The 15,312-nt window shown below is 51.4% G+C and overlaps 1 protein-coding gene across 2 annotated transcripts in view; it reads left to right on the top strand.

Annotated features, from left to right (window-relative positions):
• Positions 1-4,743, top strand: part of LOC111146031 (syntaxin binding protein 1) — a 71,296-nt gene extending 66,553 nt beyond the window's left edge. For both annotated transcript variants that reach the window (XM_022501401.1, XM_022501402.1), the window contains one exon: positions 2,798-4,743. Coding sequence is in view for 1 of the 2 variants with exons in the window: in XM_022501402.1 (XP_022357110.1) it covers positions 2,798-2,880 (83 nt within the window). In the remaining variant the exon portion in view is untranslated. The remainder of the gene's footprint in view (positions 1-2,797) is intronic.
• Positions 4,744-15,312: the final 10,569 nt, after the last annotated feature.

Below are 15,312 nucleotides of genomic sequence, written 5' to 3' on the forward strand. Positions count from 1 at the left end.
ATCCCTGTAGTTACTCGTCTCTCCATGTTGTCCAGAAGTGAAGTCTTTGCATTAGACCATCACCCCCAGCTCTGGGGGGTTATGTTAGAAGTAGCAATCCTGAGGGACTGTCCAAGGCGCCGTCCGAAGCCAGTGGAGGTGCTCTGAGAAGGTGTTACACAGCACTTGCCCTTGGGAAAAAGTTTTTGTTTTTTTACATTGAATGTTTTACTTTATTCCCAATTGGAGTCAAGTCTCATTTTTCAGTGGGACTCAGATTTGAATGTGAATTCAGAGCCAGCCCATCGCCCAGATGCTCTTTAAGCATTCACTTGCATGTCCCCTGCCAGGGCCAGGAGCCCAGGTGCCCAGAGCTGAGACCAGTGGCATGGGTTCTGGGCCTGGCCGTGCCACCGAAGGGCCGCAGAGAAGCACTCACTTAGGGCTTCATTCTCCCATCTTTAGGATGTGGAGTGGACCAGAGCTTGGTTCCCAAGCCTGGCAGATCGTCGGACTCCCCTGGGTTGCTCTTAAATATACACATTGCCTGGTGCCTCCCTGGGTCGTGTGGGTTGGTAGGTCCGTTTTGGCCAAAGCCGGGAATGCCTAGACCAGCCGATCTCTAAGAACACTCTGAATTTCAGATTCTCTTAGGAAAGATCTTGTCCTGGCAGAACTCACTGTGTCTGGCCCACAGCGCTGCCTTCGGGGTGACTGTGTTTGGAGACCAGCATTCAGATTTCTCAGTCTTGCGGTTACAGAGCATAAGAGGGACCCTCAGAGCAGTCGACCCCCCCTTGCGGTTCTGGAGGGTCTCCCTGGTCAGCTTCCCCGGGGTTCAAAACATGGGTTTGCAGCGTGTGGGTCACAGGGTCACCCAGCTCCGTGTGCAGAGTTTGTGGTGGTGAGAATCTTGACCAAGGTATTAGAACAATACAGGTGATTGGGTGACAAGAGTTAGCTCTCAGGTGATTCAGATTAACACCGGCCAGTCTTAAAGACACCCACTGAGTCCGGGCCCAGGAATTCCCAGGCCTGTTGCAGAGAAACTTCTCTCAGTCAGACTGGGAACACCAGATGGTCAGCTATCAGATAGTAGAAAGCTCTGGGAGCATGGATTCCTTAACCCTTTTCGGCGTCCCTCAGATCTCGAGTTTGCACGTAAGCAAGGCAGGGACCGTTCTGGGATGGGCATCTGACCAGAGCCTCCCTTTTGATTTTTCCAGTAAATCGAGTCTTCTGCCCTGTTTCCTGGAACTCAGATGGATGGTGTCGGGGGTGGGCATTAGGGACGGTTTCTCTGGCACGTGCACTCTTACTGCCTTTACCTGGAAAGACCCCAAGTTAATCTCTGCACAAAATACCCAGAGGCTTTCTAGATGTCAGACGCACAGACTGCGTGGAGTTGAGATTTGGAAGGCCCTCGCTCTGGCAGTGGTTCTCTGTTAAGGATTTGGCACTGTTTTCTCACTCGGGGAGTAGCCTTTGACCTTCTTTAGGACACCTAGGAAGATCAGTAAGGTTGCAGAAATGAGTCTGCTTTTTGGTAGCTTTGAGGGAGATCTGCAGAGCCATGGGTCAGCTTTCGAGGGCAGGGGCTGCTGCGGGCTATACGTCCTCACTCGGGGCGGTGACAGGTGGCTAGGGCTTGAACTATTGTGGATGGGACGTTGGAAGAAGGCCCTCATGCCAGAAAGGGCTTTCCAAGTTTGCTGCCGGTCTGGATGGACCAGGCAGGCAGGTTCAAGGCCTGCAGTCCCAGCAGTCACGGGTCAGCTGAGCACAGAGTGGTCGAAGGCACAGGGACCCTGGTACTTGGAATCACCCCCAACCAGCCAGCCAAAGCCTTCTTTTGCTCACCCTCAGGGTGGAAATCTGGCCCCTGCAGTTTCTGTCCCCACCCCCACCAGGCCCACGCCCTCGCCCGCACCTCCAGGGGGGCACATTTTCAAGTACGGCTCTTTTGTTCAGTTCTCTCCCACCGGGACCTCTTTCTTTGAAGCCCGCTGCTGCATGTGTGCCGGCCTCATGTTCACACACCGGTCACTTCTGTTCTGTTCCAGTAAAGTCCATGTCCAAGCCACACGGTCCATGCATCTTTTTTTATTGCACTTCTTAGCTCTCTCTCTCTCTCTCTCCTTATGAAAAAGGACTTCATTTATTTATTTTATTTTTTTATTTTTGCAGTAGAAGTATATCTAATTCCATTAGCTTAAGTTTTTTGCAAGCATTTCTAATCTCTTACAATGTGCGGTCTCTGCAAGGTAAGGCCTCAGGTACCCTGGCCCTTTCCCTTTCACGCCTGAGGTCCCACCCGCGAGGGCAGTACCAGCCCGCTGGCTTCCAGAGGTCAGTGGCTTCCCCCAGGGTGCCCTGCCCATCACTCTGTCCCTAGCAGGCACCATCCTTTCCACACACAGCCCCCTACCACCCCGCCCCCTTCCCAGCCTTCCCCCTGCCAAATGGTTTGGAATTCCTCTCCCTGGCTTCACCTCGAGTGCAACAGAGAATCAGAAATGCAGCCACCCCGTCCCCTGGCTGATGATGCTGAGCCCAGACGGAGAGGCGGGTTCCTTCCTTGGTATAGCCTGGGGCCCTGCCTGAGCCAGAGGATGTGTTTTATTTATCTACAGCCCCCAAATGTCTCCTAGGCCTATTGTGATGTGGCCCCAACACCCCACCCCTGACCCCCTCCCTGCTTCCTCTAGACCAAGGGTGTGGGTGGGGGAATGGGTGCAGAGCTGGGGAGCGGAGAGCAGGAAAGCAGACGCGGTGGGAACCAGAGCCAGCAAGCTCACTGTCTTTTCTGCCCCCCCAGGATCCACGCACATTCTCACCCCACAGAAACTTCTGGACACGCTGAAGAAACTGAATAAAACAGATGAAGAAATAAGCAGTTAAAAACATAAGCCTCCCCTCCAAAAAACGAACCCTCTTCCCACAGTGCTCCACAGCCCCTACCGCTGCCCGCCTCGGTTACTTTGCTGACCCCGTCCCTCCACTGCCTCCCCCAGCTCTGCACGCCCTGGCCGGCACTGTCGCCGCTGCGTTCTCGTGTTTAATGATGCCCTCTTCTTGTGTGAAACAAAAGAAAATAATGCATTGTGTTTTTTAAAAAGGGTATCTTCTATATGTGTCCTAAGAGGAGAAGTTCCCGCGTAAGGGACACGCTGCTGGAGAAGTTGTAGAACTTTCTAGAATGAATGGACACCTTCTTCCCATTATTATGATTCCATGACCTTGTATATAACCCAGTGCGACATGCGCAAATTGCTTGAGTATGGGAAGGTAGACGTTTGGGTGTTTTACAAAATCCGTTTTGGGCTGTTCCTGGTTTTTTTTTCAGGAATCACAGAGATGTCTGTTCCTGGAATATTTCAAACTGAGGATTAATCTGTTGGCTTCACTCTAGTTCTTACCCCCTCAGCCTGCTCTCATCCAGATAAACTTAGCAGTGAAGATCAGGTGACATCTTGTGAGGTTCGAGCTGGAAGAGACCTCTTAGTCTTCCCCAGTGGCTTACCATCCCTGTGCTGGGGCTGTGGGAGGGGCTGGAGGTGTTCCCATGAAGTCAGGCCCAGTGCTGGGCTGCCTGCCCGCAGCCTGTCACCGCTCCCTGCCCCACCCCCCACCTTTACAGCCTAAGTCACAGTGCCCAGCGAGTGTGGAGCAAGTCCCACCAGGACTTTTGTCTCTTGGAGAAGCAGTTAGGCTGGGCTTTTTGGCCAGACCCTTTCCTTCCCCGGGCACTACCCCCGACAGAACTCCTCTTTCTCAGTGGGGTCAGCACAGGCGGAGCCCCAGGTGAGGAATGAACTAGAACGGAATCTGAGCAGAGGGCCCTTTCCTGTAGACAAAGGTCTATGCCCCTAAGACTTCAAACCCCCAGAAAAACAGCCCATTGGATTTATGCAGACCCTGTTCCCACTCAGATTATCCTCAGTTTAAGATGCTTCATAATACATTATTTTGTGTCGTGTGGGGTCATACGTCATCATGCTTATAAGAGAAAATGATCATTTTATTCTCTGTATAAAACTTAGCTCTAAAGCAAAAATGAAAGAAGCAAACGCAGAAAGGATGTCTCGTCATCCTCCAGACTCAGCAGCTCTCCGTTCTCCAATGGTGAGCGCACCACATGTCCTGCTGCTGGTGTCGCAAAATATGACAGTGGAAGTCACAAAAATGTCCCCTGCCCAGCCCCCCGCTGCCCTTGAGCCCCTGCAGACTGTGTGCATATTACTGTCTCGTGATGTCCCTGCAGACGTGGTGTGTGCTAGCTCCACGCGGCCGCCCGCTCTCCTTTCGGAGTGCGTTCCTCGCCCGCCCCGGTAGACGCTTCGTGGTGTTCTCTTCTCAAGGCTTCGGAATCTCCCCGGCGCACTCAGATTAGTTTTCAGGCCCCTTCTCTCTGTCTCCCTTCTCCCCCTGAAGATATCCCCGTTTCCTTAGGACAGAACCGTAGGTGCTTGCACTGGTTTGTTTGTTGCTGTCGCGGCTTGTTTTGTCCCCTCCCCCTGACCCGACAGGGCTCACGCTTCAGGGCCTTGTGTGTCGAACATGTTGGGTTTCCTTTCTCTGTTATTTATATAAAAATAATTTATCAAAAGGATATTTTAAAAAAGCTAGTCTGTCTTGAAACTTGTTTACCTTGAAATTCTCAGAATCTCATTGTTGGAAAGTATTGAAGCACAAACATGTATCATCTCTGTACCGTTCTGTACTAAAGCGCTCGAGTCTAATAAATCAGTCAGTCAGCACCCATTCGTGGTGTCCGCGATGGCTCCTGGTCTGGCTTTGCTCTGGAGAGTCGAAGGAGGAAGGCTTCTGCGGTGGCCCGTTTCAGAGGAGACCGCCACCCCGGCTGTGGCCCCAAGTCTTCCAGACCCCAGTCAGCATCGCTCACGTTAAGATCTGTAATGGTCTCACATTCGAGACAGTTCACGAAGCTTGCCTTGGGCCCTGGGCAGCAACAGGGCACTGCTTGTGGCCGAGGGAGCTCTTTCTGGTCTTATTTGTCCTTATCAGAAAGGCGTCTCTATTCAGAGACCGCAGATGCTCCCTGCTCGGCGGCCGTGCATTCAGGGCAAAAGGGCGATGGGGGCACTTTATCCATCTGTCTGTTCTCCTCCTCTCGTCCTGCTGCCACACCCTTGGCCTTATGAGACTTCCAGATCAGAATCTGGTTCGCATCCTATTGCTCTAGAAGCTTGTTCAGAATCTGGATGGATGGAGATGGGTTTGGCCTTGAGTTAGGGTTGGGGTCACACTGGAAACCTGCTGGAATAGGAGGCACAGGGAGTGGGGTTCTTTGTAGGAACTTCTGGTTCTACTCTCTGGTCTTCAGTCACTGTCTCATTCAAATCTTGATCTCCTTCAAGGCATGAAGACATCTACCAGCTTGAGGCCAGTTGGCGGATGCTACAGCTCCTCCACCCAGCTGTCTGCTGGTGAGACTTGCCAGATAGGGACGTAATGATGATGACGGTGACCATATATTGAGTCCTTGTTCCACGTCAGACCCCCTCGTGTGCTGCGTCTGTTGGGTGGCTCCCTTCCCAGTTTCACAGATGAGGAAGCCAAGGCCAAGAGCAAAGCAGTAACCCCCAAAGCCCACTCCAGCTGGGGGGGCACCAGACACTCACCATCTTATAGCAGTAGTCACTGCCCCAGTAACCAAGCACCCTCGAATGAAATCCAAGATTATAATGTTTAAATTCTAAATCATTCTTTTTTTTTTTTTTAAAGATTTTATTTATTAGAGAGAGAGAGAGAGATCACAAGTAGGCAGAGAGGCAGGCAGAGAGAGAGAGGGAAGCAGGCTCCTGGCTGAGCAGAGAGCCCGATGCGGGGCTCGATCCCAGGACCCTGAGATCATGACCCGAGCCGAAGGCAGAGGCTTTAACCCACTGAGCCACCCAGGCGCCCCATCATTCTTTTTTTTTAAGATTTTATTTATTTATTTGACAGAGAGAGAAAGCACAGGCAGGGGGAACAGCAGGGAGAGTGAGAAGCGGAGCGGCAGGCTTCCTGCAAAGCAGGGAGCCCAACACAGGCTCGAATCCTAGACTCTAGGATCACAACCCGAGCCAAAGGCAGGCGCCTAACCAACCAACCAACCCAGGTACTCCTAAATTTTAAATCATTCTAAACTGAATTGACATTAAAGCGAAGTAAATGCCATTTGCTCCTTCCTTCCAGGCCGCCCATCCCCTGCAGGCCCAGGCTAGTGGCTGGCTAGTCTCTCCCTAATTGCCTCTGACAGGCTTTGACCCAGAGTTCTGATACCTCCCTCCTTTCCACCCACCTCGCCACCAGCCAGCAGCAGAGACCGGACCCTTTATATGCTCTGGCAGTTCTTTCGTGTTACACAGCACAGATGGAGCCTGTGGCCGCCCCTCCAGAAAGTCTCCAGTGATGTTAGATATTCTTGGAGGAACAGGGGGTTCTGAAGCCAAAGCAGATGGCGCTGACTCAGTAACTGAGCAGTCCTAGACCAAGACAGATCTAAGAGCTGTAGCCGGTCACTCTGCCTTTCGAGGGGGCAAGACCTGGCTCAGGGACCCGTTCACCTGCCTCCGTGCACTACCAGGCATTCCTCCCTTGGATACCGAACGGCAGAGTGGCCAGGGGCACAGACCTCACCCTCAGGCAGGCCTGGCTCAAATCTGCTGCGGGTCTCATTCCACGTGATCCTGATAAGGGACTTTTATAGACGAATACACACAGAATGATACATTTATGTAAGGTGTTAAAGCCTCATAAAAAGCACTACACCATGCTTACGGACACACGTGTTGCAAATGTGCAGATGCACGCACGAGAATGACAGATACACTGAAGTCAGGAGAGCGGCCACCCAGGAGGCAAAGGATGGTCACTGTGGTGTTTCCTTAGATCCCCAGTCACAAAATGAATCCGTGGCTTTAAAGTGCTTCACTGAATTAAAAAATAGAGAAATAGTGATTCTACTTGTAGTTAATATATGTTGAGCAAGTATTATGTGTCCAGTATGAGTGTTTCTATCTCTCTTGCTGATTCTTCTCAATTCTAGGAGTTAGAGGTCATTGTTATCCCTACTGACAGATGGGGAAGCAAAGACACAAAGACAGAGGAATTTGGCCGAGGCCTCCAGATGGCACATGACAGAGCCTAGATTTAAACATGGCAGTCTGACTCCAGAGCCCAGTTTCTCTGCTCTCAGGAAAACAGTACCAGTATAAAAAGAAAACAGGATTCTGGTGTGAATACAGAACATGAGTCAGCATGGGCTGGAACTAATAACTCTCTAAGAATTAGTTTAGGGGCGCCTGGATGGCTCAGTTGAGCATCCGACTCTTGATTTTGGCTCAGGTCATGATCTCAGGGTCCTGGGATTGAGCCTGCATGGGGCTCTGTGCTCACTGGCCCCCCAGCCTGCAACGCAGATGTGCACGAGCTCTCTCTCAAATAAGTAAATAAATCTTAAAAAAAAAAAAAAGAAGAATGATTAGTTTACACCGCAACCAAAAAAAAGAAGAGTGGAAGTAAGACACAAAACAATAAAAATTGGATTTCCCAGGACAGCAAGCTACCCCTCCCCGGTTCCCCGTGCACTACCTGTTATGAAGGAGGACTGGCAGCAAGTCCCCGGGCACCACGACCTCGTCCGTTAGCCAAGCAGCTTTCCTCACACCAATCACAGAAGAGTATATTCTAGAATGAAACCAAGTAATTCCATCGCTAAAGGTAGGGAAGAAACCCAAACTACAGAGACAGCAATCGGAGTTCTACTCCTTAGAGTAAAATGTAGCATTGGATGCAACGTTGCCAAGAAGCTTATGAAAAACCAGCTGCTGCTGACCTCCAGCATCCTTGAGCAAATGGCAATTTGCCTGGTGGAAACAGTCATTTAGAGAATGAAAAATGATTTGGAGCACCAGTTGTCAACACATATGCTTCCCTTTTCAATTGGAGCAAACAGCGATGAACGGTTTGAGTCCCCTCTTGGCAGGAGGTCTCCCTCAGCAAAGGCAAAGGGCTCAGAGAAGGCTTGTTCTCTTCATTCAAATCCCATGCTCAGATGACGCCAGACGTTCAGGCAACGAAAGGAAAACTAGTTTGAACCACATCCAGATGTAAAATTTCTGATATCAAAGGACACAATCAACAGAGTGAAGAGGCAGCCCACAGATGGTGCAAAAAATTTACAGATCATGTATCTGATAAGTTCATATCCAGAATATATAAAGAACTCCTGCAACTCAACAATAAAACACCTGACTCAAAAATGAGCAAAGGACCTGAATAGATGTTTCTCCAAAGGAAACATACAAACGGCCAATAAGTACATGGAAAGATGGTCCACTTCATACATCATGACGGAAATGTAAATCAGAGCCTCAGGAAACCAGTTTACTCACTGTATTACTGGTTTATTACAAAGGATATTAAAAGATATAAATCAACAGCCAGATGAAGAGATACATAGGGGGAGGTCCCAAACAAAGGAGCTTCTGTCCCCACGGAGTTTGCAGACCAGCACGGACACATGGACGGCTTCCAGTTTGTCAACCCATGAGCTCTCTAAACCTCGTCTTTTTTTTTTTTTTTTAATGGAGACTTTATTGCATAGGCACAGTGGACTAAATCATTGGCCACTGGTGATTGATTCTGCCTCTAGCCCCTGCCCCCATCCCTAGCAGTCAGGAGGTAGGACTGAAAGTTCCAGCCCGCCAATCACAAGGTCGGTTCCTCTGGAAACCAGCCCCCATCCTTAGGTGCTTTCCAGAAGTCCCCTCATTAACATAAACTCCCATGTGGGTGAAAGAAGTATGTTATAAATATTGAGACACCTTGGGGCTCCTGGGTGGCTCAGTGGGTTAAGCCTCTGCCTTCAGGTCAGGTCATGATCTCAAGGTCCTGGGATCGAGTCCTGCATCGGGCTCTCTGCTCAACAGGGAGCCTGTTTCCCCCTCTCTCTGCCTGCCGCTCTGCCTACTTGTGATCTCTCTCTCTCTGTCAAATAAATAAAATCTTTAAAATCAAATAAAATATTTAAATATTGAGACACCTTTATCACACTTATCACTTAGAAGATTACAGGGGTTTTAGGAGCTCTGTGCCAGAAACAGAGATGAAGACCAAATATGCATCTCATAATATAAATCATGTATCCCACATGCAACCTAGTGGTTCCACTTCGGTGCACATACCCGAAAGTTGAAAGAGGGTCTCTAAGAGATACTCGTATACCATGTTCATGCAGCATTGTTCATCCAGCCAAATGCTGGAAGTAACCCAAGTGTCTGCTGACAGTTGGATGGATAAGCAAAATGTACCACTGACACACAATGGAATATTATTCAGCCTTAAAAAGGACATCCGCAAAAAAAAAAAAAAAAAGATATCTGCTACGACACGAATGAACCTCGAGAAGATTACACGTGGAGGAAGCCGTCACTTGATGACGACTACTGTATGATTCCACATAGATGAGGGCTTGGAGTAGTCAAATTCATAGAGCCCGAAAGTAAAACGGTGATGGCCAAGGGCTCAGAAGGGCATGGGTCGTTCGCGTTCAGTGGGTAGAGTTTCAGTTTTGCAAGGTGAGAAGCGCTCTGGAGATGGATGGTGGGGGTTGCACAGCGATGTGGATGTACTAATGCCACTGTACACTTAAAACTGGTGAAGATGGGGTGCCTGGGGGCTCAGACAGTTAAGTATCTGCCTTCAGCTCAGGTCATGATCCTAGGGTCCTGGGATCGAGCCCCCATCAGGCTCCTCACTCAGCAGGGAGCCTGCTTCTTCCTCTCCCTCTGCCTGCCACCCCCCCACCCCGCTTGTACTTTCTGACAAAATCTTTTAAAAAAATGGTTAAGATGGTAAACTTTATATGCATTTACCACAATTTAAAGGTAAATTTTTAAAAATCCACTAAGGATTGAATGTTTGTGTCGTCCCGTCCCCGCCCCCTGTCCCCCCCCAACCCCGCCAAACTCACAGGCTGACAACCTAATGCTCAAGGTAATGGTATGAGGTGGGGCCTTTGGATGGTGATTAAGGCCTTCAGAGGTTTCGCCCTCATGAATGGGATCAGATGTTCTCTTCATAAAGGAGACCTCACAGAGCTCCCAGCCCCTTCTGATTTGTGGACACAACAGTAGTAGGTCTGCAACAGGAAGAGGGCCCTTGCCTGACTCTGCTGGCCCTGACCTCAGACTTCCAGCCTCCAGAACTATGAGAAAGAACTTTCTGCTGTTTTAAGCCACTCAGTCTGCTGCCATTTTGTTACAGCAGCCCACACGGGCTGAGACACTCCCATGCTCAGAAGTAGTTTTCTGGTTGGTTGGTGCTTTCTTTGTGAGTCGAGGGCCCCTGGGGCCAGAGTTGAAAGAGCCCCATTTCCGAGAGCGGTGAGGACAGCCCAGCTCCATGAGTGCCCGGCTCGTCGCCTGTGCCCCCAGTGGGCAGTGCCTCCTGACCTTCATGCAGCGCAGGAAGGAACAGAACACGTGTGGCCGCAGTCAGGTTCAAGCCCTGGGTGCTGGAGGTACTTCCGCATGCCGGAGGAGGCCCTGAGACTACATTTCCACATGGAAATGGGAGGGACACAAGGCTGAAAACTTCTCTTCACAGCGCTGAGTAAGCCATTTCTCCGGTAGCAAGGAGCTTGTTTAAATGGTTTATCTTCAGGATCTGAGTGGCCCATCACTCCAGAGCCAACATAGCATGCTTTTGCTAAGCCATATTTTAAAACTACATCAAATCCCAGAACAAAACTTAAAGAAACTCCTTCCAGAGCTGAAAGCTCTGGGGTCGATTGTGAAAGTGCCCACCATGCTCTGTGTCTCCTCGCCTTCCCTCCGGGCTGCCTGTGACCCGCTCTGACTGCTGGAATGTGGCGGGAATGGGCTTGCGCTCACCAGCCCTAGACCTCCACAGGTCCCGCCACTCCTATTCTTATACCCTTATGACTCTCTGGCTGCCATATTAGCAAGCTGGGCCAGTCTGCTTGGTGGCGGGAGGCAGTCCCTCCATTGCCCCCGCCCACAGCTAGCCACAGCAGGCACACGAGTGACCAGCTGGTTGAGAGACACAGGATGGGCCCAGCCACGGTCAGACAGGCCTGGCCTATCCGGAAGAACCAGGAGCTCAACAAATGGTTCTTGGCTTCAGCCACTCCTCTTAATTGCTCTCTACCAAGCTCTCCATTGGTTTTGGCAACACGCTTACACATGGAGTTTTCAAAGCTCTGATCCAAATGAAGTCAACTCCCTCAGGCAGAACCATGGAGCTCTTTGTACAGCCTGTCTTTCCCCAGAGCAGAACCCATGAACCCCTGCCCCCGAGCTGGAAGGCAGACCTACTTTTCCCAGAGTGACAGTGCTCTGCAAGTGAGCACTACAGGGTGGCAGGCCCTGGTCTGAGCCTGCCCCCACTGGTGTGGAACCCCCACCCTGTGAGCTACGTGAGGTGCGGGCTGTCAAGGTCCAAGGATTCTCATCCGGTCGCCTCCTGGACCAGGGCTTCGACCTTGCCAGTGGGCTCGTATGGGAAGTCCTCTCTGCTTTACCTGATTGGAACCGAGGTTCTGCAACACAGGAGTGGAGGGGGAGCCGTCTTCCCTGCTGAGGAAGGCCAGCAGCCTGCCCCTCCCAGGATGGAGCTGTGATCCCAGACTAGAGCCTGGAGGGTAAGGGAGCCCCCTTCTTCTTGAACACACCTGCTCAGAACAGTGCACCCCAGCTTAAACATTTATAACACAGAACTGGGCATGGGGATGGGGAGTGGTCATGTTTTCTTGACACCAACTACATGGCACTTTTCTATACCATCTCTCCAAGTCTGGGTCTCCAGTGGTTCATTTCTAACACTACTCAGTGCAGACCCTACAGGTTCAAGGGCTCAGTGCCAAAAACTGCCCCCACCTCAGAGGCCAGCCACCAATGGGGGACCCGGGCTACCCATACTTCTGCCCAGCTGACTACAAATTCGAGAGTTCCCAAGACCCCCTCCTCCGGTTTGGTAATTCATAGAACAACTTACAGAACTCAGAAAAGCACTCTACTTACTGCTTTATTATAAAGGACAGAACTCAGGAGCAGCCAAATGGAAGAGATGCACGGGGCAAGGGATGGGGCGGGGGTGACTGGTGGTGGCCCAGAATGCCCCTGCCTCCTCCAGGCACACCACCCTCCCAGAAGACCCCCAAACATGATTGCTTAAGCATTTTTACGGAGATTGCATTACATAGGCAGAGTTGATTAAATCCTTGACCGCTGGTGACAACTCGATATCCAGCCCCTCTTTACTCCCTACAGGGCGGGCGGCAGGGGTGGGGGTGCTGAAAGCTCTAACCCTCTAATTATGTGCTTGGTCTTTCTAGGGACTAGTCCCCATCCCGAAGCTGTCTCCCACCCACATAACCCTCATAAACTCAGGCACAGCACAAGAGGCTTGTTATGAATAACAAAAGATACTCTTCTCATCTAGGATGTTCCGAAGGTTTTAGGTCCTCTGCCAAAAACCAGGGGCAAAGAGCAAATATATATTTTTTATTAAGCCTCAGCTGATAAGGGGGTGGGTTACTGCTCAGATACCACACTCGTCCTTGCAGGGGTTTGGTAGATTGTCCTGAATGAATGCTTCTCCATTTACTGTATGCCTTTAAAACAATTAACAGACACTTTAAATGATTCTTTTTCTTTTTTTTAAGATTTTATTTGTTAATTTGACAGAGAGAGACACAATGAGAGAGAGAAGATAAGCAGGGGGTGTGGGAGAGGGAGAAGCAGGCTTCCCTCCGAGCAGGGAGCCCAATGCAGGGCTGGATCCCAGGACCCTGGGATCACTACCTGAGCTGAAGGCAGACGCTTAATTGACTGAGCTACCCAGGCACCCCAAATGATTTTTTTAAAAATTATAATCGTGGGGTACCTGGCTGGCTCAGTCAGTTAAACATCTGCCTTCAGCTCAGGTCATGAGCCCAGGGTCCTAGGATTGAGCCCCCAGGTGAGTTGGGCTCCCTGCTCAGCAGAGAAATCTGCTTCTCCTTCTACTTCTCCTCCCCTCTGCTCATGCTCTCTCTCTAATAGTATATAATCTTTAAAATAAAAGAAAATAAAACAATAAAAAATATGTTAAAATAATCTCCATGAATTAAACTGTTGTTTTGCTGGGGAGAGGGTCCATCGAGTTCCTTTCCAGAATTCCCTCCCCATGCAGCCTTAGTCCGTAGAAGTTTACTGTGTGCCAACTTTCCTTCTGGGTTCCGGGTATGCAGCCACAAACAAGACAGAATGGGTCCTCATGTCCTCACACTAGTGAGGGGTAGTAGTACATGTCTCTCACACACACACCCAGAATGAATGGATCTCTGTCATGCCATGTGCTCCAAAGAGGTGGGCAAGGCTTCAGGCATGCTGAATGATGCCTAGCCTCCCTGTCTTCCTTGGGCCTAGGCTTCCTGCCTTCCAGAGTCTCCCAGAGGTGGCAGGGCCCCAGCCCCAGCGCCTCTGCCCTGGGCCAAGGCTGCAGTCTGCTGGGCTGTGTGCGCCGCCACAACTCTTAGCCACTGGACTTTGTGGTCTGGCAGCTCCAGGCTCACCACTACCTGTCCCCAAAGCAGGACACAGAAGGCGGTTCATGGAACGGCCAGGAAAAGGTGCCCCTAGGGAAGGTGATGGCCCGTGGCCCCAGAATAGGGAGCTTTGGAGAGCATCTTCAAACAAACCTCGGAAAGGGGTATCCTCTGACCTGCAGCCCCTGGAAGTCCAGCGGGTCACCCCTGCTGTGGGACTGCAGCTGCATCCATAAGCTGGCGCTGCCCCCAGGTGCTAACGAAGGCAGAAGCACAGGTCCCAGAGCTGAGTCTTTCAGTGGGCTCCGAGCAGGGTGAGGGGCTGCTGGCCACGCTCTCCCATGAGGCTGGGGATTCAGAGCTCCCCAGTGAAATGGGCCCCAGGTAAAACAAGGTAGAAACACAGGCACGAGGAGGGAGAAGGGCAGCTGGGGGACACCGTGGTGATCCTTTGCCTGGGCTAGGCTCCAGCCCCCACAGGACGTTGGGGAGGGAGCGGCATCCAGCGGGATTAGGGGGCACTGCATTGGGCTGGAGGGGCGGCCCTGTGCGGGCCCTGAGTCTCGGGCACTAGGCCAGGAGCCTCTCTCTGGAGCCTTAGCGTCCCCCTGTTTGAAGTTCCAGGCAGGCAGAGCCGCCCCGCACGGTTGTGTCTGTGCAAAGTTTGCCTGTGTGCAACTGTGAGGGCCTCTCCCTTCTGCCGGTCCTGTTTCTACTCTCCCAGAGCTGCCTCAGGCTGCAGGAAACAGATACCCTAGGTAAAACAGGCCGCCACAGGTTGAGGGTATCAGGATGTTGGAAATCCCAGAGGCTGCCTAACCCAGAACGGGCTGGAGCCTCACCTTTCTGGTCTGCTAATGGCGATATTGACTGCCACTTACTAAGCACTTACTGCACCTCTGGACCATATCCCTGCACTGTGCACTTTACATACAAGGTCACCCTCAGTCCACAGCCTGGTCTTCCCATTTTACAGCTCAGAGAGGTCAGGCTGCTGGCCCAAGGTCACACTGGATAGAAGAAACTGGTTAAACTTGAGCCCACTCTTTACCAACCACTACTTCAACCTGCCTCACTGTCAAGAACAAACACCCACTGCCTGTGTTCCTGGCCCGTCCCTGTTCCCCTGCATCCACTGCAAGGATCCCACTGTTCACCACCTCAATGTGGAAGTGATACTCAGCTTCCCCTTGTCCAGCCAACAGGCTTTCAGGGTAGAGCTGCAGCCATCTCTTGCTAAGTGCTGAGCTCTAGGACAACAGGGATGAAAAGCACCTGGCCACCGCCCCAGGGAGTGCCTGGGCTCTTCTAAGCACTGGGTGGACAGCAGGCATACAGGCATAGCTGGCTGGGGCGAGGGCTGGGAGATGGAGCGTGGTGGGGCCGGTGCCTAGGTGGGGCTCAGTTGCTAGTCAGCGCATCTGACAGCTGGACACCTACCACCTATCCCGCTGGCCCAGAACGCTGCCGCCCCAGGCCAAAGCCTACAGTGGGCCTTTGTTTGCCTGGGTCAGCATGGGGCAGATGAAGCACTTCTACCAAGCCTTGTGGGAAACGGAGCCAGTCTCTGGACAGGGATGTCCTGGGACTCCAGCTTAGAAGCCTCTGACATAGAGCACCACTTAGTGTACTGCCTCCCCCCCATGCTTTGGGTGAAGTGAGAAAATGATTTGCTGTGTAGCTAGATCATCAAAGAATTAACGAGCTGGTCTCAGAGGGCTCAGGGGAGAAGCTCATTGGCCTGGGACGCGGCTTCTAGTTCTGGGAAAGTC

The sequence above is a fragment of the Enhydra lutris genome, unplaced genomic scaffold, assembly GCF_002288905.1.
Source record: "Enhydra lutris kenyoni isolate GAN:26980312 unplaced genomic scaffold, ASM228890v2 scaffoldscaffold13, whole genome shotgun sequence".
In the NCBI taxonomy this organism is placed as follows: Eukaryota; Metazoa; Chordata; class Mammalia; order Carnivora; family Mustelidae; genus Enhydra; species Enhydra lutris.